This window comes from Balearica regulorum, chromosome 3 (genome assembly GCF_011004875.1).
Source record: "Balearica regulorum gibbericeps isolate bBalReg1 chromosome 3, bBalReg1.pri, whole genome shotgun sequence".
Classification (NCBI taxonomy): domain Eukaryota; kingdom Metazoa; phylum Chordata; class Aves; order Gruiformes; family Gruidae; genus Balearica; species Balearica regulorum.
In genome coordinates this window covers 106,261,570-106,283,720 of record NC_046186.1, presented here as the reverse complement: position 1 = coordinate 106,283,720, position 22,151 = coordinate 106,261,570, and the positions used below count along the sequence as shown (strand labels likewise).

The 22,151-nt window shown below is 49.0% G+C and overlaps 1 protein-coding gene and 2 long non-coding RNA genes across 3 annotated transcripts; all 3 read left to right on the top strand.

Moving 5' to 3' along the window:
- The first annotated feature begins 834 nt into the window (after positions 1 to 834).
- LOC142601319 (uncharacterized) lies at positions 835 to 6,266 on the top strand. Its single transcript, XR_012834922.1, has 3 exons — positions 835 to 958; positions 3,802 to 3,904; positions 4,389 to 6,266. It is a non-coding gene; the product is annotated as an uncharacterized LOC142601319 (long non-coding RNA).
- A 3,410-nt stretch (positions 6,267 to 9,676) lies between these two features.
- Positions 9,677 to 10,619, top strand: LOC142601118 (uncharacterized). Its single transcript, XR_012834721.1, has 3 exons — positions 9,677 to 9,893; positions 9,997 to 10,050; positions 10,347 to 10,619. It is a non-coding gene; the product is annotated as an uncharacterized LOC142601118 (long non-coding RNA).
- A 204-nt stretch (positions 10,620 to 10,823) lies between these two features.
- Positions 10,824 to 13,325, top strand: LOC104642829 (T-cell activation Rho GTPase-activating protein-like; the record flags this gene model as incomplete). The annotated part of the gene is made up of 7 exons (XM_075750005.1): positions 10,824 to 11,009; positions 11,214 to 11,375; positions 11,460 to 11,569; positions 11,736 to 11,931; positions 12,159 to 12,276; positions 12,575 to 12,720; positions 13,173 to 13,325. Coding segments are annotated over 7 exons (1,071 nt in total), but the record flags the coding sequence as incomplete, so codon positions are not given.
- Between the last annotated feature and the right edge of the window lie 8,826 nt (positions 13,326 to 22,151).

Sequence of the window (22,151 nt, the reverse complement as noted above, 5' to 3'; positions counted from 1 at the left end):
TGAAAGCTCCTCTGCAAGCAGGCTGGCAGACCCCTGTGACTTCTGTCACCCATGATATCCATACAAAATTATATGCTCAGTTTCCAAGCAAAAGAGTTGTTAACTTTCTCAGTGACACCCATCAACCTGGGCAGATGTCCCAGACTATCATGATGATTATGGGTTCCACCAAACAAAATAGGCCCTGATATTTTTTTCAGCCTGGACCCTGAGTGGCATCTTTGCTTTAAGTGAATTTGCAAAGTATAAATGTTTGGGAACTCAGTACACGATTCCCCTGGTGATATAGAAGGGAAATAAAATCTGGACCACACTTTTCAGGGTTTATAGGAGTAACAGGAATAAAAGGCAATAAAACATGAGTTATCACTGAAGTCACCAGTTTGACTCCAATACAAGCAAAGGTCAGATCAGCTAATAAAACAGTCCATTCTTTCCACTTCAGATTAGGAGTGTGCTTTAATCCTCAAAACATCCTTGTTGACTATACTCACATATGCCAGTGCCCGTGGCTAGCTCTAAAAATAATAAGCATGATTCATTTCAGTTTTGGACATGAGTTGAACTATGAGGATCATGACTCACTACATGGGGAAGAGTCAAGGGGATATCACCAGTTCATACTCCGATGTATCACTTGTTTTCCAAAGCAATTTCAAGGCTGGAACTGTGTAACTGCAGAGATTCTGCAGTTAACTGCAGAGTACTTGCACATGGCAGGACTATTGAAATGATAATGTGCCAGCTCCTTTTGGCAGGGCCTGGACATTTTTAAGCAGAGCTTTTCTGGAAGTTTTATTTCCAGCTCAGTTGCTCACAAGCAGAGGAAAACTTCAGCTTCCCTCAGGCTCTGCCGTAACATGCTGCTGGGTGCTCTCGGCTGGCTGGAGCATGGTGGCATTGGAGAGATGTGGGCTGCCCTGGAGTTCAGAACAAGCTGTATCAGAGGAGAATCAAGGTGAAAGACCCTTACAGGAATGTGCAACCCATTTTTAAAGTCACTCTGCTGAGAAACCTGTTTAAGAAACATGGCCAGAATGAGCCAAAGATATATGAATGATGGAGAGGTGTTACAAGTATCTCCTCTCCCAGAGAGATTTCTGAGTCATTCAGTCTGATCTATCCTTGCTGAAATGGTCTCATTTTGGTTGTTGAAATTCTAATTATGTCTATTTCTTTTTTACATGTGGAATTTATTATGTCCATTTTTATCCTGAATACAGTATTTTCCATCTCTGAAGAGACATGGACAGATTGCAAAAGCTACTAGGTATTTATTTTGTTGACACTGAACTTTAAATTAGAGCTAATTTCTGAGCACATGTAAAGAATGTTGTGAATTCGTTTTAAAAAAGAACTTCACTGAAACATATTAAAATTGGTAGGTACCATGTAAAATAATAACATAAACCTTATGATAACCAAATTTGAACATTATAGAGATGGGAAAAAAAAAAAAAAGTAAAATGACAGAGGGATCAACGATACCTAAAAAATCAGTTAGAATAAAGCATTGCCTCTGGCTTTCCAGGTGGATGTATCCTTTATTTCCAGCTAGAAAGGGGAATCCCTAACTTTGTATTCAATACAGCCATGCTGCCAGTGACTTCCACCCATGCTTGCCCACTGGAACAGTCTTACAGAGATGCTTCAGTGCAGAATGAAACTGACAGCACGGGACTGATCCCAAGCTTGAGCCCAGTCCCAAATGGCATCAACTGCTTTGATGCAAACCTGTGCCCAGGCACAGGCTTTGGGGGAGCCCTGGTGCATGGCTGGGGGAGACGAAGCAAGGACTAAGCCTGTCCCCCAGCTGGGTCCTCCAGCTCTGCACCCTGTCGCAGGGAGCCAGAGTCTTCTTGGAAGAACCTGTCATCCTATGGGGCAAGGTACCATGGGGCGTGGAGACAGATGAGCCACTAGAAATTCAGAAATTCAGGGTGAGGGAGTGCCAAGGAGTATCATTAGACCAGCTCTTAGGAGTATTGTATTGGTTTTTATGAGGAGCTGAATGTCACTATGAAAAATGTTTACATTTTGAAGAATAAACAGAATCTTTTTTATTGCTGATTTGAATCCCTCTCAATGCCTTTGCAGTGCCCCAAGGCTGACATTTCAAGTCCTTATTATATTCATTTCTTAGTCTGTTTTTATTTTGGGTTGGTTTGGGGCATTTTTTTGCTTATTTGATAACCATTTTGTGTATGTGACCTGAACACCAGAAGATAAAGTTCAGTTGGGTAATTTTAATGAAACCTGGGACGTTGGGAGAGAAAATCAGGAGGTGTTTGAAGAAACTGCTTGTATTTCACACTGTGCTGCAGCAGCTGAAATTAAATTCTGAATAATATTGTTCACAACCAGTAGTAAGTGACTATACTGACCTTTTATTGTCAGTAGATTTTAACACATGCCAGAGGTCAAACAAGTAAAAGACCAAGGAGGTATGGCCAGGGGGCATGATGGGGAGAAAATAGGGAGGGAGTATAAATGTGTTACATGTGGCATGTACATGCCTGCTGTTTAACTACAGTTCATTCCTACTTCTTACCCTCAGGCAGCCTGAAGCTAATAACCCTGTCATCTGGAGAGATAACACAACACTGATCATCACAATTTCACTAAATAAGTAATTTAAAATTAATTATATCGCATCCTAGTAAGACCAGCTCTGGTTGATTCTTTGCTTATCTTGGATTACTTTGTCAGGACTGAATATATCAGTTTTACAGATAAAGCTGTGTGTGCTTGCACACCAGCTGATGCTGAGTGTCTTTCTGTGTCACCTACTATCTGCATCTCTCTGACCTCCTGAAATCCTGATGAACAAGATCAGGATGCGCATAGCAGGGGGGTTGGAACTAGATGATCTTTGAGGTCCCTTCCAACTCAAACCATTCTATGATTCTAAGACTCACTGAGCAGGGAAAGCCAGAGAAATTTCCCTTCTCACTTAGCACTGCACGATGCCATTGCGCAGCTGCGCACGCCTCCCATTGAGGTTGTTATGGTCACTTCAGCTACGCCAGTTTATCTCAAGGCATAAAGGACTGCAATCCAAATGCACGCCTGGAGCTTGCGATTCAGCTCTCCTACATGTAACTATGCTCCAAAGCAGGTCCCTCTACCTTTTTGATAGCCCCAGAGTTTGCAAGTTGATAAAGTAGCCCCTTTATTTCGATATCCCAATGATAGGAATGGCACTGAGAAGCTGCAGAGAGGAGGGTTGGAGTAGTAGGCAGGCAGCAGAGTGGGCAGAGGGAGATCTTGGAAAGCTCTCAGCCTGCCTCTGTAACAGCTACTTGAGAAACGTTTCTTCAAAATGCTCTTTTTGTCAGAAAGTGCATCTGTGTTGAAACAAATCAGGTCTACTGCATTTTCAGTGTCAGAGTAGAGCTGAAGCAGATGGGAATATCAATGAATTGATTTAATTTTTTTTTCTCAAAATTTTAATTTACAGGAAAAATGTTTGCAATCAAAACACTGACATGATTGTAATATCATCTTAAAGCAAAAAACCCTCATGGTTTTGGCTTTTAAACCTTGATTTAGAAGAAAGGAGAAGTAGGGATATTCTACATAATGGTAATTCTCTTGGGGCAGCAAAAAATTCCCCACTGATTATTGTTTGGCATGCTACAAACTGGACACAAATTTCAATTTTGGAACTAGTTTCAATAGTCTAGTTGAATATTCACCTTAGAGATCCTCCTGGTCCGTGAAAGGTCCAGCCTTCAGAGACTACTGAGCCAAACGCATGTGACCTTCTGCAGCCTTGTTCATCTCTGCTCTGTTTTCTAGGATGAAGCACTACAATTCAGATGTCCAGGGTGAGGGAAAGGAAGAGGGAATGGAGGTGCAGGGTGTTTCTGCATTCCCAGCTGAGGAACATGCATAACAGCAGGTGATATTCCCACAAGTGGTCTAACCAGGCTGCCACAGCTAAGCCTCCTGATCTAGACCAGCACTTGCCTTCTCTGGGGAATTATCGAGTGCCACTCACCAACAGACACAGTATGCAGGATTTTCTCCCCCAGTATACGCTGTTGTCTAAGGCAGTGCGTCCTGCATACAGTCAAGAAGAAAAGCCAATCCCTAAATGCTCTGTGAGGAGCTGAAGTATGCTATTTGAAAACAAAACAAAACAAAACAAAACAAACAACCCCCAAACACCATACTTAAGCTAGTTTTGAAACTATACCTGTAAGTACAAATAGGAGTAAGCAGATACCATCACAAACTGTGTATAAGACACTGTTACAGCAATCCTTCAGGTCATTCTTTGGGCTCATGCTAAAAAAGGATTTTCTCCCTTCAGACCATTAATCACTCTTGCTGACGGGCTCTAAGGGAAACACAAGGTTAACTAATGTTGCCTCTTTTTGCAGATGTTTTTCTTTGAAGAGAGAGAGTAGCAAAGCTCAAGAGACACAGCAGTTCAGAAGGAGCTGCAGGAATCACACCCAAGTTCCTCGGGATTAGTATCCTCCCAGCAGTCATATTTTCACCCTAGGAAAATGAAACATTGCCCAATTAGCAATATTTTATCACTTGTAGTATAAGAGATCTCCTCTCTCAACACCTGTTTACTTTATAGTTTTCCCAGTAAAATTTGCATCTATTTAAGATAACTGATCCTAATGATTTAATTGGCATCTGCTATTAGATGTTCTCAAAAAGTTTGTTCTGAATTCAAGGTTGATAGTAGCAGGAGTGAATTACAGACTTGAGTCTTTAGTCGAAGGAAATGGGTTTCAGGGTGTCCCCAGAAGGAATTTGGTTATGATTAATATGAACGGGGCAGTGTAACAGTTGATGAGAGCAAAGATGGCTTCTGGGAGGGCAAATGGTTATTTAACATCAGAATTAAATTGCTATCTTTATTGCCTAGACCAAGTATGAAAACTCTGTGTCTTACACAGACATAATAGAGTCGCACATGTTGTCCCATGACAAAGTAGTATTAGCAAAAGGAAGGGTTTGCTTTCAGGTTTCTTTTTAATAAGACTGACTTTCTCCATGCAAGGTCACTTTGCACTTATTTCACTTCTGTGTATTGCCTCAGTTAAGAGACACATCCACAGAGGCCATGCATGGCTGACTAAGCTTACGCTGTAATAAAGACTACTTTTGCTTCAAGGTTGGGGAAAGATTTTCAAGATAACATGCTTTTACCAAAGCCCCTGAAGTTAGGCAAATCAACAGACTCTCAACAGTTATATCACATTGATTTTTGAGTTCACGGAGGCCCGAACAGTCCAAATTGGAAACTGAAACAGTGCTAGGAGCTGCTCTAACTTGTGTTCCAGCTCATATAATCCCACAGGCTTTCTGCGTCAGGAAAAGAACTGAAACAGAGAAATGCTGTGATCCTCAGCTCTGACTTCTTCTCTCTAGCTGCTAACACACATTTAGGACATTTGCCAAATGGCTATTTTACAGAGGGGATTGAGGAACTACAGGGTCCAGGCTGATGCTTTGTGTCCTGTGCAGTAGGACTGAACAAGAACCATACATTTACCAAGGGACTAATTTAAAATGCATGTTTTTTCTCAGCTGCACCACACAGGCACAGTGGTCTTGCCTGCAGCATTACGGAGGGCCTTTCTCATTCTTCTCCTCCCTGGGCCACATAGTTTTCACGTGCTTTTGCTTTTTTTCATATGGGATTTTTGCCATATCATCCTTGGCTGAGACAGATCTACCCAAGCAAGCAGAGAGAGTTTCAGTCTTGCAGCTTGGATCTGGAGTCTGTATTCAAATCTCCATGGTCTTACGAAGGGTCTGAGGGTAAGACGTGCACCACTGTTGGCTCTGGACTGTCGCCGGTGGCACAACATAGTGCCTCGCAGGGGGACCCAAAGTACCTCACAGTTGATGCCTTTATCTTTGGTTCTTTTCAGACTTCAACCTACCCCCAAGCTAAACAACACACAGGTGGACAAGGCTGCCTATTTTAATGGTTTTGTACAAAACACTTCACAGAACCTCTTAGGATTCATGAGCTTCTCTGAAAATAGTGACTGTATTTGGATCTTCTTGTAATAAAGAGAGGCAGTTGTGGCTAGATTAAGGAAGAGGTGTGCTCCTAAACCTCAGTGGAATTTACTTTGGGAGTATTGCTCAGAGGAGACATCCTGGCTGCTCAGAGGTGGGCAGTGTCATAAATAAATGGCAGTTAAATTGAGAAGGAGAAAGAGAACATGAGGAAGTGTAAGGAATAATAATTGGAAGTTAAAAATCCCTAAGGAAAATATCAACTATAGTGTATCTGAAGTACAGTGCAGTGTTTAAGGTCAGAGTAATTTTATTTTCAAGCCACATCATTGTCAGTATTAAGAATAAAAAGAAGAGATAATGTAAGTGGTCTTGACACTGTGTTTTCATTTCAGTCTTGGTATAAATACTCGGAATACCACTGTCATTCAAGTCCCTCCCGTTTAGACCAGACCCACTTTTTCCACATTGTTTCTGTGTTTTTGCCATTTCCACCACACCAGCCTACTCTGACCTTGAGCAAGTGTCCCCCTGTATATCTGTTCCCTTTCTGTAGAATACGGGTGATAGTACAGCAGGCCTGCAAGGAAAAAATGCCCTGGATGAACATGAGCATAGTGGGTGCTGTGAACATAGCTTAAAGAAATATGCTCTCAAACACAAGGTGAATTCAGGTTTAAAATGGCTGCAACGACAGGTAGATCTAAAATTTCTGTTCCAGTTGCCCTTGGCTTTTTGGGATGATTCAAAATCAGATTCCAATGAAGGACACTGCAGCAATATGCAATGCACTGTGTCTGAGGGCTCGCACGTGCTGGTTCACATCAGTGCCCTTTAGTATGTAGGGCTGGCTGCCAGTCAAAAACTCCCTTCATCCAAGCTCAAATTAACTTCACGTCATTCAGCAATGCCCACTCTGTGTGCATCTGCTGCTTCTCCTCTCTTGTTTAGACTAATGAGGACAGCGCCTGCACATCTTGTTAAATGATTGCTGTAGTGTTCACAATCACATTCTTGGAGAGGCTTCATTAAAAAAAAACACCCAAAATTAAGGCCAAGCATACAAGCATTTCCATAACAGTTTTAGATATGACAAGATACTGTGAAGTTATTATTAAATTTGATATTTTTATGGAAGTGCTGAGAATGCCACAATTATCCTGGAAAAATGAAGGACACAAAAGTGATTAGAACTAGGAGTCAGCCTGGATTCAGTATGGGAAACTCTACCTGTCCAATGCAACAACTTTCTATGGTTACAAGACTGGCTTGGGTGATGAGGGGAGTGCATTGCCCATTCTCCACCTAGACTTCAGGAAGGCTTTCTGCAGTGTCTGCCAAAATAACCTCATGGAGAAGCTGAACAATGGGCTGGCTGAGCAGAAGTGCCGTGGCAGCCCATCCCTGAGCAAGGGCAGCCCCTGCCAAACTCCATCCCCCCCGCAGCTTTACTGCTGAGCACGGTGTCGTATGGCAACGTGGGATATCCCTTTGGTCAGCTGGGATCAGATGTCCCCGCTGTGTCCCCTGCCAGCGTCTGCTGCACCCCCAGCCTGCTCGCTGGCGGGGCAGCCTGAGGAGCAGAAAAGCCCTTGGCGCTGTGCAAGCTCTGCTCAGCAGTAACTAGCGCATCCCTGGGGTCTCAAGGCCGTTTCGGCAACGATGCAAAATATAGGCCCGTACAAGCTCCTGTGGAGAAGGGTAATCACAGCACGATCAAGCTCATCATAGGGTCCCATTTGGGGACATATGTTGCTCCGCCTTCAGACCCTCCCGGCCTTCCCTAGGCCACGGCAGCCCTTTGGGCTGGTCTGGGTTCTGCCAGTCGTCCTGGGGCAGGACGGTCCTGGCAAGACCAGCCTCCAGAAAGCCCAGGCCCTGGAGAGCTGGCGGAAAGGCTGGAGCGAAGAAGAGGTACCCTGAGTGCAAGAGGCTGCGGTAGGATCAGGGGGCAGAGGGTGAGATCGGGCAACGCTGAAGCAAAGTGGGGATGACCCAGTCCCTGGTGGGCCCTGCTGGGGTGCACCCTTGAGGGCTGCGGGAGCTAGCCGACGGGCTAGCGAGGCCGCTCCAGAAGGGAGATGTGCCCGAGGGCTGGAAGAAAGCAGAGAGCCCGTGGGCTGCTGAGCAGTGCCGTGGCTGGAAAAGCGGCTGAGGGGCCGGGGCCAGAGGCTGGTGAGCAGTGGCACCAAGCCGGGTTGGAGGCCAGGAACCCGCGGCGAACCCCGAGGCAGGGGGCATCGGCATTGCCAGCAGGTGGAGGCAGGTGGTCCTTCCCCTGGGCTGTGTCCTGCTCTGGGCTCCCCAGTGCGAGGCAGCCATGGCCATCCTGGAGAGAACCCTCAGCCCAGTGCCCCCCCAGTGCCCCTCCCACTTTCCGTTGGGCTCGGAACGTTGGTCAGTTGGAGCCAACAGCCCGCAGAGACAGCAGGACGGAGCTGTGCTGGCACGCAGCAGCGCCGGGAGGAGGCAGGCTCTGGCCGAGCAACTCTGACCCACTACCGGCACCGGCACCCCGCTTCCCATCCTCGCCCTCGCCGCCTGTGCCGCATCCTTGGTGCCCGGCGAGGGTCCTCCAGTTGCAGGCGGGATGGGCCAGGCCAACTGCTGCTGCGGCTCCAGGTGGGCTCCCCCCACGGCTCGGGGACACGCGGGCATGGCCGGCCCCCGCGGCAGCCGCCGTGCTCATGCCCGCCGCTCTCTGCTCTGCCCTGGGCAGGGAGGCTCTCAGCGAGGCCAAGGCGGTGCTGAGCGCAGACGTGCAGCTGAGCCGGGGCCGCAGGAGGAGCGAGAGGCGCCTTCTCCTCCTCCAGGAGGAACTGGTGGTGGCCAAGTTGCAGTAAGACCCTCGGAGCCCCGCTGCCTTTTCCCCGTCCCTGGCCCTGGGAGCGGGGCAGGGACAGCTGGGCACCAGCCCCAGGCCCCGGGACCTTGCTGCTGGATGCACCAGTGTCCAGCCCAAGGGCAGGTGGGGGACAGGGCTCTGTGCGGGGGCACCCCAGGGAGGCCACCTCCAGCTCGCTGCACGCCTCTCCTCTCTGCAGACGTGGCACCAGCGTGCGCCCACAGCTCCGCCTGGCCCTGGACCAGCTGTGGGTGCTGAGCGGCAGGAAGAAGGTGGCGTGGGAGGAAGAAGGGCAGGAGGAGAAGGAAGGCAGCGATGAGGACAGCACCTCCCTCATCTTCATCTGGCCCACCGGCTCCTGCGTTGCCAATTTCGGGTGAGTCCTGGTGCCACGTCCCCTGGCCGGGCAGGAGAGGCTCCCAACCATGCCCACGCCGTGGTGTGAACGGCCTCTGCTCTCCGTGCGGAGCCTGGGCAGGGAGCAGGCAGCATGCCGGCAGGGAGGGATGGGGGCATTTCCACAGTCAGCATCCCCGTTGCGTCCCCGGAAGGCAAGGCAAGGGCAAAAGCAGCTGCTGGGGCAGGAGAGAGGAAGCCAGGGCTTGGGCAGCGCCTCTGTCCTGCCCCGCGGGGCTTCCTCCTGCCCCTATGTCCTTCCCCACGGGGCAGGGCTGTGCAGGCGCCCACATCTGCCCACGGGCTGGGGAGGGCAGCGGGGCCTGACGCTGCTTCTCCTCTCTTTCGGCAGCTCCTGGGCGCTGAAGGAGCTGTGGCTGCGCACACTGCTGGGGTGAGCCGGTGGGGGGATGCTCCAGGCGCAGCCGGGCAGGGGAACACGGCTCCCCAACTGGGGAGAGGTGCCCCCGCGGGCACCTGCGGGCAGCTCTCAGGCAGAGCTGCCTGCCAAGAGAGAAGCGGCGGCTTGGGGCTCACCCAGCTCTCTGCCTGTCCCTTGCCGGTGCACAGGACACCCGAAGGAGCCAAGAGAGCCCGCGTGAGCCGTGTCCCATCGCTCAAACTCCTGCAGAAGGAGCTGAGCCGCCACCACCCCGTGAGTGTCTCTCTGGTCTGGGCTTGTTCCCGAGCACTGGTCCTCCAGCCCAGCAGCAGAGGCATCACTGCTCACCTTCTTCCACTCCTCCTCTCTTGCCCAGTGGAGGACGTTCAGCGCCAGGAGCCTGGAGAGGCTGCTGGAGGGCCAGGCAGAGGTGAGAAGGGCTGCCTTTCCCCTGCCCCGGCTGTGCCAGGGATGTGCGGCGAGTGGGGGGAGCTTGTGCGGCAGGGAGGGTGCCGCTCGGGCAGCGGAGAGGGCTGGCGAGCCCCCAGGAACGCCGGCACGTCCTGGCCGGCGGCGCTGGGAGGAAACCTGCCATGTGGGGCAGAGAGCCCGTGCAGGCAGAGGGTCCCAGCTCTGCCGCGCTCAGGCTGCCTGTGCCGGGGGGCAGCTGGCCGGTGGCCCTTTCTGCTGCGGGGCCGCTCTCTAAGCGCAGCCTGGTTCTTGCAGGCTGACCCCAAGCAAAGGCCAACGAAGGTCCCATCTAACAACGAAGGGATGGTCTCACCAGGTGAGTTTTGGAAAGAAAGGCAAGCTCCTCCTGCAAGCGGCTGAGCTGCGCTCACTTGTCCCTTGAGTGTCGCCATGCAGGTCGGGCACCCCAAGGGAGGACGTCAGCCGGAGGAGGAAGGACACCCGCTGGGCAGCGGCCGCTGGACGTGGTTCTGCGGGGACACGCAGCCTCTGCTGCTGCTGCCCACAGCTTGGAGCAGGGCAGGGCGAGGGCTGGGCCAGGCTGTCCCGCCATCCCGCCGGCTCGCAGGAGCCTCCGAACCGGAGCCGCTGAGCCGAGGCCATGGTTCCAGCCGCTGGCTCCCTGCCCGTCCTGCCGCACCGCTCAGCACCGCGCTGCAGGCAGGGCAGGGCAGGGCAGGCTGCGGGAAGCGCTGGCTGGGCGGTCTCCATTGACGGGCTCTGGCTCTCTTTTCCTTTGCAGCAGGACGGAGCAGCAGCAGCAGCAGCAGGAGGAGGAGGAGATGGCTGCCCTGGCCCTTTGCTCTGCAGCGGACCCCGGCCGCTGCCCAGGCAGGCTGCGGCTGCAGCAGGGCGCTCTTTGGCCAGCCCCTGGCAGCCCTCTGCGGGGAGGACGGCACGCTGCCCCGGCCCATCCAGGTAAGGCAGCCTGGACAGGGGGTCCCCAGCCCTCCTGCCGGCTGCTCCAGAGAGGTGGTGGGTGTCCCCAGGAGCTCCAGGGACAGGGGATTGGGCTCTTCAGCCCCAGCAAGGAGCCAGGTCTGGGCCAGAGCTCTGGCCCTGGCCAGCGCCGTTGGAAGGCAACTCCACAGCCAAGCCACTGTCCTCCTGCCTCTCCTGCAGGAGCTGCTGGCTGTCCTGCAGCAGGAAGGGCCTTCGACGGAGGGCATCTTCCGCAGAGCTCAGAGCGGGGCAGCCTGCCGGGAGCTGCGGGAGGCCCTGGACCGCGGTGCTGATGTCGACATGGGAAGCCAGCCCGCGCTGCTGCTGGCCGTCGTCTTGAAGGTGAGGGCTTCTGACCTGCAGCTGGAGGAGCTGCTGGCTGGCCTGGAGTGTCCAAAGGCTCACCTGCAGCCCTTGGCATTGCAGGACTTCCTCCGAAGCATCCCCTCCAAGCTCCTCGTGAACAACCTCTACGAGGACTGGATGGCAGCGATGCAGCAGAGCAGCAAGGAGGAGAAGATCTCGGAGCTGAAAGCGTAAGCGTGGGCAGCAGCCTGCCTGTTGAGCAGGAGCCCTGAGCGCTGGCTGAGAGCCCTGGAGAGCTGCGCAACACAGCCGCTGGCTCCCACCTGCCTTGGGCAAGTCGGGGGGACGGCTGCGGGCAGCATCTGCTTTATGACCCTCGTGTTCCTGTGCCCTCAGGATGGCCGAGAAGTTGCCTGCGGCCAATCTCCTCCTGCTCAAGCGGCTGCTGTCCCTGCTCCAGCACATCGGCCGCAACGCAGGCACCAGCAGGATGACCTCCAGCAACCTGGCCATCTGCATCGGGCCAAGCCTGCTGAGCCCGCCCAACGAGGACCTGCTCCCGCTGGAGGCCATGCTGGCGGTGACTGAGAAGGTACGCTCCATGGAGCAGCCGGCTGCGGCCTTCCCGGCCCATCGGGGCTTGGCTGCTCAGAGGTCCCTGGCTGCCTCCTGCCTTGAGTAAGGGCCGGTGGGGTGGCTGCCTGCAAGAGCAGCCCCACAGGCACAGCCTGCTGTGCAGAGGCAAGGCTCAGGAGTGGGAGAGCCTGCTTGGTCCGTTTTCAGGCAGCTGGGTTGACACCGGGGCTGTGATGTGTGCAGGTGAAGGGGCTGGTGCAGTTCGTGATGGAGAACTGCAGGGAACTCTTTGGGGAGGAGGCAAGGGAGCTTTCCAGCCCGCCAGCCGAGGAGTCGCCAGCCCCCACGGAGAGATCCAGAGGTAAGAGGAGGGACTGAGGGTTCTCACAGGCTGGCGCTTGGGATGCCAGAAACCTCAGCACCGTTCCTGGCGGGGCTGGGCATCGGGTGTGGTCCTCTCAGCCCGGCCTGTCCCCTGGCCTCTGTTTGGCCACTGCCGCTCGGGGCATGAAGGGTTTGCTCTGCAAGATGAGCTGAAGCCTGCGGACAGGGCATTGGAGGGCTGAAACCGTACGCGGTGTAGGGCTTCAGGTGGGCTTTGCTTTAGCTGCCGCTTACTTCCAAGAAGGCGCTTTGCTGCACGTGCTTTTGCTTTCTAGAGCTGCGTTTGGAGGAGCAAAGTGTCCCTGCAGTCACAGCGGACACCGAGCACCAGGCAGCAGACTTGCCGCGTGCACCCCGCTCTCTGCTCGGTGTCCTCAGAGGAGCTGGGGGAGACACGGCGCTGGAGTCTGAAATGGCAGAGGTACGTCAGCTCCCCAGGCACTGTGACGGCGTGTCTGGTGGAGGAGGGGAGTTTCTGAGGAGGCCAAGCGGCTGCGGTGCCTCTTGCTGGCAGCAGAGCCGGGGCGTGTTTGGGTTCTTCCTCCGTGCCCCGGGATGATACGTAGTAAGGAAAGCTGGCACGCTTGTTTCTCAAACGCACTGGGCACGTGCTTCATCCAACAAGATGCCCACCAAATACCTGCAGAAAGGCAGAGGGGAGTAGCTGTCAACTTCAGAAGGGTTTTGCTCAGGTCCTACTTCGTCAGAGCTTTGTCAAGACTATTTTGGGGGGGGGGGCTGTGCGAAACGTGGCTGATGCATACAAGCCAAAGGGATCTCCTCTGCAGAGTCAAGGTGGCGATTTGGCACACAGTCGCTTACGGCTCCAGGTCGTCTTCTTGCCACCTGCCAACTCGCACATCTCTGTTGTAGGCACGTCCAGCTTTGCCTCCACCTCCCCCCAGAGCGCGACAGACTCCCTGGGGTGCCCAGAAGCACTGGCAAGCCTTCCAGGGGACAGAAGGTACAATGAGCTCGCTTTGGTTAAAATCAGAACGGACGGCAGTGGATGGCACCTCTCCCTAACTAATACTGCTGTGGGATGGAAAGGTTTGCAGGCTCTCCCTGGGACAAGGAGAAAAAGAACAGAAACAAGAAGAGAAAAGAGGCCTGGGGAGAGGAGAGCAAAGGCCAGGCAGCAAAGAAGAGGAGGAAGAAGAGAGGAAACATTTTGGGGCATGGAAAGCAGAAAAGATGCAGGAAGGCGCAGCAGGTCAGGAAGCCCAGGTGTGTACCAGGCTCGGCTGCCCATCTTTCACAACTCTCAGCGCTGCTCCAAGGCAGTCCAACCGGCTGGCAAGGGCCGGCGAGGGCCGGTGCTGCGCGGGGTTTGGCAATAACTCCCTGGCAGCTCCCCAGGGGCTCCCGATGGAGCCCTGCTGCCTGGCACAGGGGCACTGCACGTCTCTGCACACGCACGGGTATCTGAGGGCATTAGCCGTGGGGAGAAGGCGCCAGAGCCAGCCCGAAGTCAATGCCAGCAATAGCTCTCTCTTCTGGGCCGTGAACAATTCCTCGTGAAAAGTGGTGTTCCCCAAAGAGAGGGGACCAAAGTCCTGCCTCTTGCTGCCTTTGTGGATTTATCGGAGCTCTCGGACTCTGTCGTTGCAGGTGCCGATTCATTTTCACCGGCTGAACCGCTGTGACTCCTGGCCCCCCCCGAGCTGACATCCACAATAAAATGATCTCTTCTCCCTCCTGACTGTGTCTGCCATAGGCTGTTGTGGAGTGGGGAACTGTTGTTTTGTGATGAGTCCTCGGGGAGGAGCTTGGGATCGTCCCTTGTCCCAGCATCCTTTCCAGCGGGCGCCAGGGCTGAGCTGAGGTGCTTTAGGAGCGAAAGCAAAGCACCGAGTCAGGCAGGAGGGTGGAGGTTGGAAGGGACCTGTGGAGGTCCTCTGGCCCGACACCTGCTGAAGCAGGCTGGCCTAGAGCACGTTTCCCAGAACGTGGTCCTGGTGAGTTTTGGGAACGAGGGCCAGACCTAGGCAGAGTACAACGGCCAGGAAGGGCTATGGGTCCTTATGCAGCCACTGTCACCTGCAGCTTGCTGTCCCCTGGGGCTGTCATCCTTGCATACTGGTAGTCAGGCAGTTTCTTCAGAAATTCATTTCCATGAATCCTCCCATTCATGGAAATATTATAAGCCAAATTTATTGGGCGGTCGAAATACTCCCCTCAAATCATACACCCCCTATTTGTCACACAGAGCTGCAACATGAAAATTTCTTTCAGTTTGCACTGAATGACTCAACTAAATGTTCTGCTGTCTAGAGAGATGTCATTTTAAAAAGAAGCTTAAAGAACCTGAGGTCTTGGGAACTTTACTAGGTTCTTTCCACTTGATTAGAATGCTCAATACTTATATTCAACTTCTGTCAGGGTGCACTTAGTCCAGACATTGACAATAAGAAACAAAGCAGTGTAAATATCACTCCTTTCTTGCATTTGAGTACTTACTGTCAAATTCAGACATGGCAAGGGGAAAAATGTATATAATAGAGGTATGAGGGTTCTGGGAGCTGGGGGACCTCAAAACCCCAGGCTTGTTCTTTGGCATAGCCGCTCAAGCTATTGCCAGGTGAATACAAAATACTGGTGCTCTGCTTTTGTCATTTCTTACCCATTATGCATTTTGTATGAGGGGCTTAGAATACAAGAAGCAAGGGAGAGAGTCTCTGGCATGAAGGTGGAGAATTGATGTATGAATAAGGCTTTTCCTTGAGAAAGAAAAAAATGACTGTTGCCCATGGCAAGCAGTTAGGAGGATGCACCTGGTTCATTACTGGGAAAAGGGTACATGGGATAAAATGAGACTAGATGTATGTGAGACTTCGAATAGGATGGAGAAGCCAATGATGGGTGGAGCAGTTGCAGAGGGAGACCATCATAGCAGCATTTTGCACAGTGTTACATATGAAGACAAGGAGAAAGTGGGGACAGGGTTGTTTTTCTGTTAGATCCAAGGTTTTTGGGTTCTCTTTGGTCTTCCCATCTCGGCGTCTGCTGAAACCTCCATGTCTGAACATAGAGAGATTTTCATTGAAATGGTGTATACCTTTGAAGGCAACCCAAAGCATAGCCTGTACTTACAGATCCGGTATAAAGCATAGAAATAACAGACTTTGAGAATGGCCATAGTAACCAGATGAGATATACGAAGATTTTCTAAACCCCAGTAGCCCAATGGATAATAGTGCTAGAGGTGGGTTCATGCTGTAATTTGTATTATTAATTAGCCTGAACATTACAGAGAGACCATTTCTTGTACCTGGAATTCAGACCAGGCCTACTATAAAGGTACAGCTGGAAGCTAACAGATAGCTGTGATCTCTTATCACCTTAATATTTGAGATGAGTTAGTTCAAGGTTTAATTTTCTCCAAATAATATACAGCAATCTATGGGAGGAAGAGAAAAATTGCAAAAATGAGTAAGGAAAGATTGTTCCCTCTTTCTTATAATACAGGAATTAGCAAGCAGTGCATGAAATTATTAATCACAATAAATGAAAGGAAGAACATCTGCACACAATACATAATTAAATTGTGCACCTCCTTGCCACAGGATGTTTTGGATATCACAAGTATGAATGGGCTGAAGAAGCAATTAGATAGAATCCAGGAAGAAAGGTCTCTCATGGGCCATTAAGCTCTGGGATGCAGGAACAGCCTCCAGAAATCCCTGAACTAGTGACTGTCAGTAGATAGAGGGTACAGTGGAGGAAGGAGCATGCTATGCTTATCCCATTTCTTATGCTTTTTTCCTACACATCTTTCACTGTTCAGACTCAGAGACAGGATGCTGAGCTAAACGAACCTTTGGTATGACCCCGTGTGGCTATTCTCATGAATTATACAAGACACAGTTCCATACATGCTACGGATACAATTCACATTCATGCAGAGCATTGGCTTATGGCCTTGCAAATTCTGCTGAATATTTACAGTGAGAATTTAAGCAGAACCTAAGTGGCTGAGTTCATGCATTCACATGATCCCATTTCACCCTATCTGAAATTACATACAGCCTCTTCTGCAACAGGTTTTTGGCTTGGGTGCAATTTGATATGCAATTAGTCAAACATCCTCTCCTGCGATGTCTGTCCTGTTGTGAACAATTAGTGTTGCATAAGGGAATACGTTCTGAGGCTCGAATCGCAGGGATTCCTGTCAATTTGCATTGACAGCATGCTTACAAGAAAGGAGCTGACAGGTCCAGCTGGAATTGAGTGTTAGCAGCCACAGAGGCAGCCACACACCAGCCCACAGATGGTCTACTTCTTTCTCACATTCTTAGCTCTGCCTGCCGTGAGCGTCCTTTTGGTTTTATATATATGTTAGGCAAGCTATTGAATGTGTTTGAATGTCCAGAAGTGCACTTAACGTTTCTGCTATGGGCTAAGACCACAAGCAGAGTTCTTAAATATGTTAATGTGCAACCCATGGGAAGGAAATCATCAGTTATATACAGGACAGTTTCTTCTTGTCAGAGAAGAGGGGACCAGCTGGTGGGAGGCTGACCTGATGCCGTTCCCAGGGTGGCCAGACTGCCTGAGAGCAAACTCCACTTGAAGAAGGGACAACCTGACTTTGCAAGGAAGACCAGTTTGCTTGTAATAGTGGTTCTCAAAAAAATCCTGCTTCATGGTGATGAGTTTTTCTCCACATTAAAGCCTGCTCCTGAGTAGCTAGGTATCTTACAAGCCCTTGAAGAAATTATTTATTTTTAAAAAAAAAGAAGTAAAACCTCTCCCAAATCTGCCCTCATCCAGAACTAAATTTTCTGGGGGAGGGGGCAAGAAGAGGTCTTTTTTTAGTGATCAGAGCTCATGTGTTGGAAAAGCTATCAGATGCTGTCTTTTCTTTGCTTTGTAAAGCCATTTAGCTGTGTTCTGGAAGTAATTGGCTTTTAGTACTCTGACTAATCAGATCCCTTCTTGGTTTACCTTGAACTAATTAACTCTCATCTCTTCAAATTATTCCCAGTGCAGCTGATCACCTAAAGAGCTCCTGTCCCTGTGCAGCAGCTGCTGTCCATCGCTGATAAGGTGAGACATTCTCCATCAGGAGATGTCTTCCCAAACAGAACTCAATCAAAATGCTAAGCAGTGCCAGAATATTGTACCAAATAACAGCCTTTTCTCTAGCTGCAAATTCTTCCTCTCCAGGGGACACTGCCTACAGTTCTGAACGCTGTTTTTCTATTATATGGGCTACAACACATTACCAGGAAACACGACTCCATGCACATGGGACAGCTCAGCTTGATCAAGCATCTTTGCCCTTCAGTGGCTGGTGATCTCTGTGTGGTAAAAGGCTACAGCCCTTACATGCGTTATGGGCTGCAGAATGCAACATGACTTTCCAAGCATGAACAGCATCCCTGGGTTATATGTCATTGTGCTCCTCTGCATCTCTTAGGCAATGGATTGGATGCAAGGAATGGTTACATTAGTTGAGGTTGTAAGAGGAAGCCAAAGCCACACACCAATATTAAAGCACAGGATTTGTTGGTTCTGAGACCTTTACAAATGCCAGGCACAAGCAAACACGTTATTTAATGCTAAAAGATATAATGAAGTGGGATGTTCTTTGGAAAAGAGAGAGCTGAGACCATTGAAGGAGTTTGGGTTAAGCATGCTTATGAACACCATCCCAGGGGTTATATATTTCCAGTGTCATAGCTGTGAAAGGATCACCAGCATTTCCCCAAAACATTCAAAAGAGTCACAGAGAAGATGTAGAAGTTCATTGTCCAGGAAGCTTTTGCTAATCTTTCTCTCTCTCATGCTAAAAAAGAAGCTGTAACCTGCCTGTGTTATTACTTGTACCTGAATTCCAAGCCTGAGACTCAACATCATGTAAGGGAAGATGGTAGCAAATATTGGCTGAAGCTGTTTGATTGTCAAAATGGGATCGGGTGGTGTCCATCCATATTATTTATGTGCCCAGCATTAGAGTTGTCAACATTAGTGTCTCCAGCACTGGAATCAGTCCCTGTTAAAGCCTTGACACTGAACCCAAACTTTCAGAAAGGGCCCTTTCTCTGTGAAAAAGGCAGATCTGAACAACTGCTGCAATAAGAAGTGTTTGAAATTCATCTTTGGACCTGAGTGTTGTGGCACATCCTGCTAATCTGTCTGTTATGAACCTTCCGGATGGTAAGCTGAGGAGACATCCTTCAAAAGATGGGTGTACAGTGAAATTTTAATTAACGATCACTGACCTTTAGGAGTGAGGCATAACGATCTATGTACTATGCCAGACATCATAGATATCTTAGGAAACTGCTGGAGTGTTGGAAAATACCTTTTTTCTGAGATGGGACATTCAGCCATCTACTTCAGATTTGAAATCTTGTTTATTTGATTTTCTCTCAAGGACCTTAACACCTTCTCAGGCCTTCAGCAGACTACATCAGGATGCTTGGATGGTCCCCCAATGTAGATTAATCAGAGTCTACAAATCTGTCCTCCAGCCTTACTTATTCCAGGATACCCATGAGAAGTTAATCAACTAGTTAAGGTTAAACAGAGAAGAATCTGAGGGGATAGCTAAGGGGGGGCAGGGGGGGAGGTTTTTAATCTTATGTTTTTCTTTTCTTGCTCACATTCTTCTATTTTGTATCATCTAAAATTTCAGTCGCAAAACCAATTCCTGCACTGAGATTCATGAAACCATTAGGTTTGAATGATGATCTTGCTAATACTCTCTTGTTTCCATGTACCTGTGCATCTTGGATATGAGCACAAAACCACTTTGCAAAGTTAGTTAGCAACACCTTCGGCTCCTCTCCTGAAGACATTTATAACATTTTTGTCATGATCTCTTGTCATTACATGTCCAAATGAAGAGAATAGCAGTTCTTGGCTACTACTTGAGTCAGACTCCTAGTGAAACCCCAGATGCCCAGGAAACTACCATTACTTTCTGTGGTAAATAAGTGGGTTGGCTTAAGGTCCTTGTTCAGAGGGAGTTAGCATTTTCCTCATGTTTGATGTGGCCAGAGTATGTCTACTTGTTCTTGTGTGGGTGGGTATGAGATAACTTGTCTGGTGTTCAGACCTGTCTGGAAGCTTGGGTTTAAGAAGTAGGCCTGTATGACCAAATTCTGCTGAGAGATAGCACCATGTCTCTATGATAGCTTGGAGCATGAGAAGAGTGGGTTCACTCCTACCTGCAGCGAGGACTGCAAAGATGTACTGTACAGACCTCTTCAGTACCCCAGGGCATTTTCCATAGCTGCTGGTGCTCCACTCTGCTCTTCTGTGTAACAGAGGCAGCATCTAAGCTGCTGGGCTGCGTGATGTGACCCAAGACTCCCACCTTTTAGAAACAGCCATGTGTCCTCTTGAGTAGGCCAACATAATAAAGAGCAACTCAGAGGGCGCTTTACTCGATTCTATTCCCAGACTCTATTCAAAGCTGCCTCTTACTCCACAGCTTCCAGACGTGTCAACCACATGGTCTGAAGTTTCTCAAGGTCAGTGATTCTTTTTCTTAGGGTTTTGCTTATAGAAGTGTCCAGACCACAAGGAAGCCATTGGGAGTACATCAGTCTTGCTACAAGTGCTGGGTTGCATGCCAGGTCTGGTGATCAATGTCAAAGAGAGAGGAGAGAGGATTTCTGCAAATGAGCCTGATCCCACCTGTTAAACACCCAGAAGGAGCCATGAGCACTGTGAAGTATCTGGTTTAGAGTGAACTGCTCCACTGATGTAATTTGCCTTGCATGTTAGCTACATGGCCTTTGAAGATGCAGCCACACTATTTTGATAGTTTTAAGTACATGATTCTTCTTGTCTGCAAATTTCCTGCATAAAGCAGACACAATCTACACAATGCCATGATGTAAAAAGGATACCTATTCAGATTACATTTAGTCACTTTGAAATTGCAGGAGGCAATGTGAAAACTGGAGTTCGGGACCATTACTTGATCCCTAGAATGGTAACTAGCTAGAAGGATCTGAATCCTGAAATACGATTTTCCCTGTTATTTAGTCATACCCACCAACCTTCGCCCAGAGAAACTTGATCTATGGCAAGGGCCAGGGGATAATTAGATTTCTGCCTGCTCAACTTTTGAATTGTTATGACTCAGCATGGCCAGTTCAGCTGAACTGAGTTCCCCTGCTGTTTAGGGATTCAACTAAAGACAACTCAAGCTCATTATATAAAAGCAAAGTAAAATACATTATCAACTGATACACTAGGCTTTTCCACAATGAAAAGGAATTAATAACATGCAAGCTCATCCAGTTATCTTTCTATTGAAATGGTTGTAACAAACAATGTTCCTGTTACAAAAACAAATTCATTTCACCATACCACTGTGGCATTCCCTGTTTATTCTTTTTAGATATAAAAGATTTGTTCTGTGCCATATAATTCAGCCATACAGATTTTGAAAGGAAATAAATGGTCTGAGTACTGAGCTATTCAGATTCCCTGCTACAACACAGAGAAACATTCATGCACACAGTGAATATCCTCATAGCAGTGGGAACAGTGATACACACCAGCACGAACTGGACACTTATCTTCCAGTCCAGCAAATCTGCAGGGCATTATCTATGAGAAGACCAAGATCTCAGCACTAGGGAGGATGAGATCTTAATTATTTTCGGTCAACAAAATATTGAAGATGATTCGGGGAAAAAGTTAAAATGTTCCAAGATCCTTCATGACCCTGAATGGATTTAAATTTTGGATATTCTGTCCAAGATACCTAGAAAATACCTTATTCTCTTCAAGCCCAACTAGATGACATTGTTGAGATGTACACGAAGTAACCTTTTTACTCTTTGTGCTGGGATTCACAGTAGAATGTGGGGCAGTGTTTTCAGAAGTTGTGAGTAAGTGTTGGTGAACTACATATGCATAATGGCATCCTTTTGTACCTGAATGGGAGTTATGATTTCTTTTTTAAGTGTTTTCTGCTTTGGGCTTTTTAGTGCTGAGGGATATGAGAGCTTGTAAAGCTTTAAACAAATCTTTATTTAAATTAAATGTAGAACTATGTGTGTGTTTTGTTTAGTTTTGGGGCTTGGGTTGGGCTCTTTTGCTATTATGTGTTTTAGACAGCAGGTAGAGAGTGAAGAGAGAGAATCAGCAGCTTGCCGGCTTCTCTCTCACAATGAATGCACATCAGACTGCTTCGCAGAGGATGACGCATCCACTTTGCTGTGATAGATCAGATTCTTCAGTGACTGCACCCCAAACAAGACATAAACCCCAATATTGCCACAAAAGGATGCCGTTGTGTGGCTTGTTGAGTTTTCAGTATCAAACTTACCATTCCACAATTGAGTTTGTTCATTTTCCTAAGAGATTAAAGCACTTTCAGATTTATCCCAAGACTTTGATATTTGTAGAAAAAAAATGAGTGTAGCGAGCTGATGTCAGAGCTGGTATCTTTCAAGCACGCTTCTGTGTTGTTTTCATCAGAAACTGGTGGATCATTTCTATGAAAATAAGCACATAATCATTCCTCCCACAGCTTTCCTTCGCATCAGAGTCAAACTTCATAGAGAGCAAGACATTTATGCAAGACATAAGCATAAACACTATAATGTGATTTGGTTTTAATGGATCTCCTCCTTCTGTGGTTTTAATGGGATTGCAGATTATTTCTCCTACAAATACTCTACAGTGGTCAAGCATTTCTTCTGTTACGCATAGAAACTTTTATTTTACTGGCATCTGTGCACATCCTTTAACTTTCCAGTCTGTAATTCTAGGCAACTGAGTGTGGTGAGAAGCCTTGGTTTTCAGATGCACTTTACCTGGAAATGCCCACTCATGGATTCTGCGAGCAGGCAGCAGACTCTCAGACTTTCTTGGTGCCTG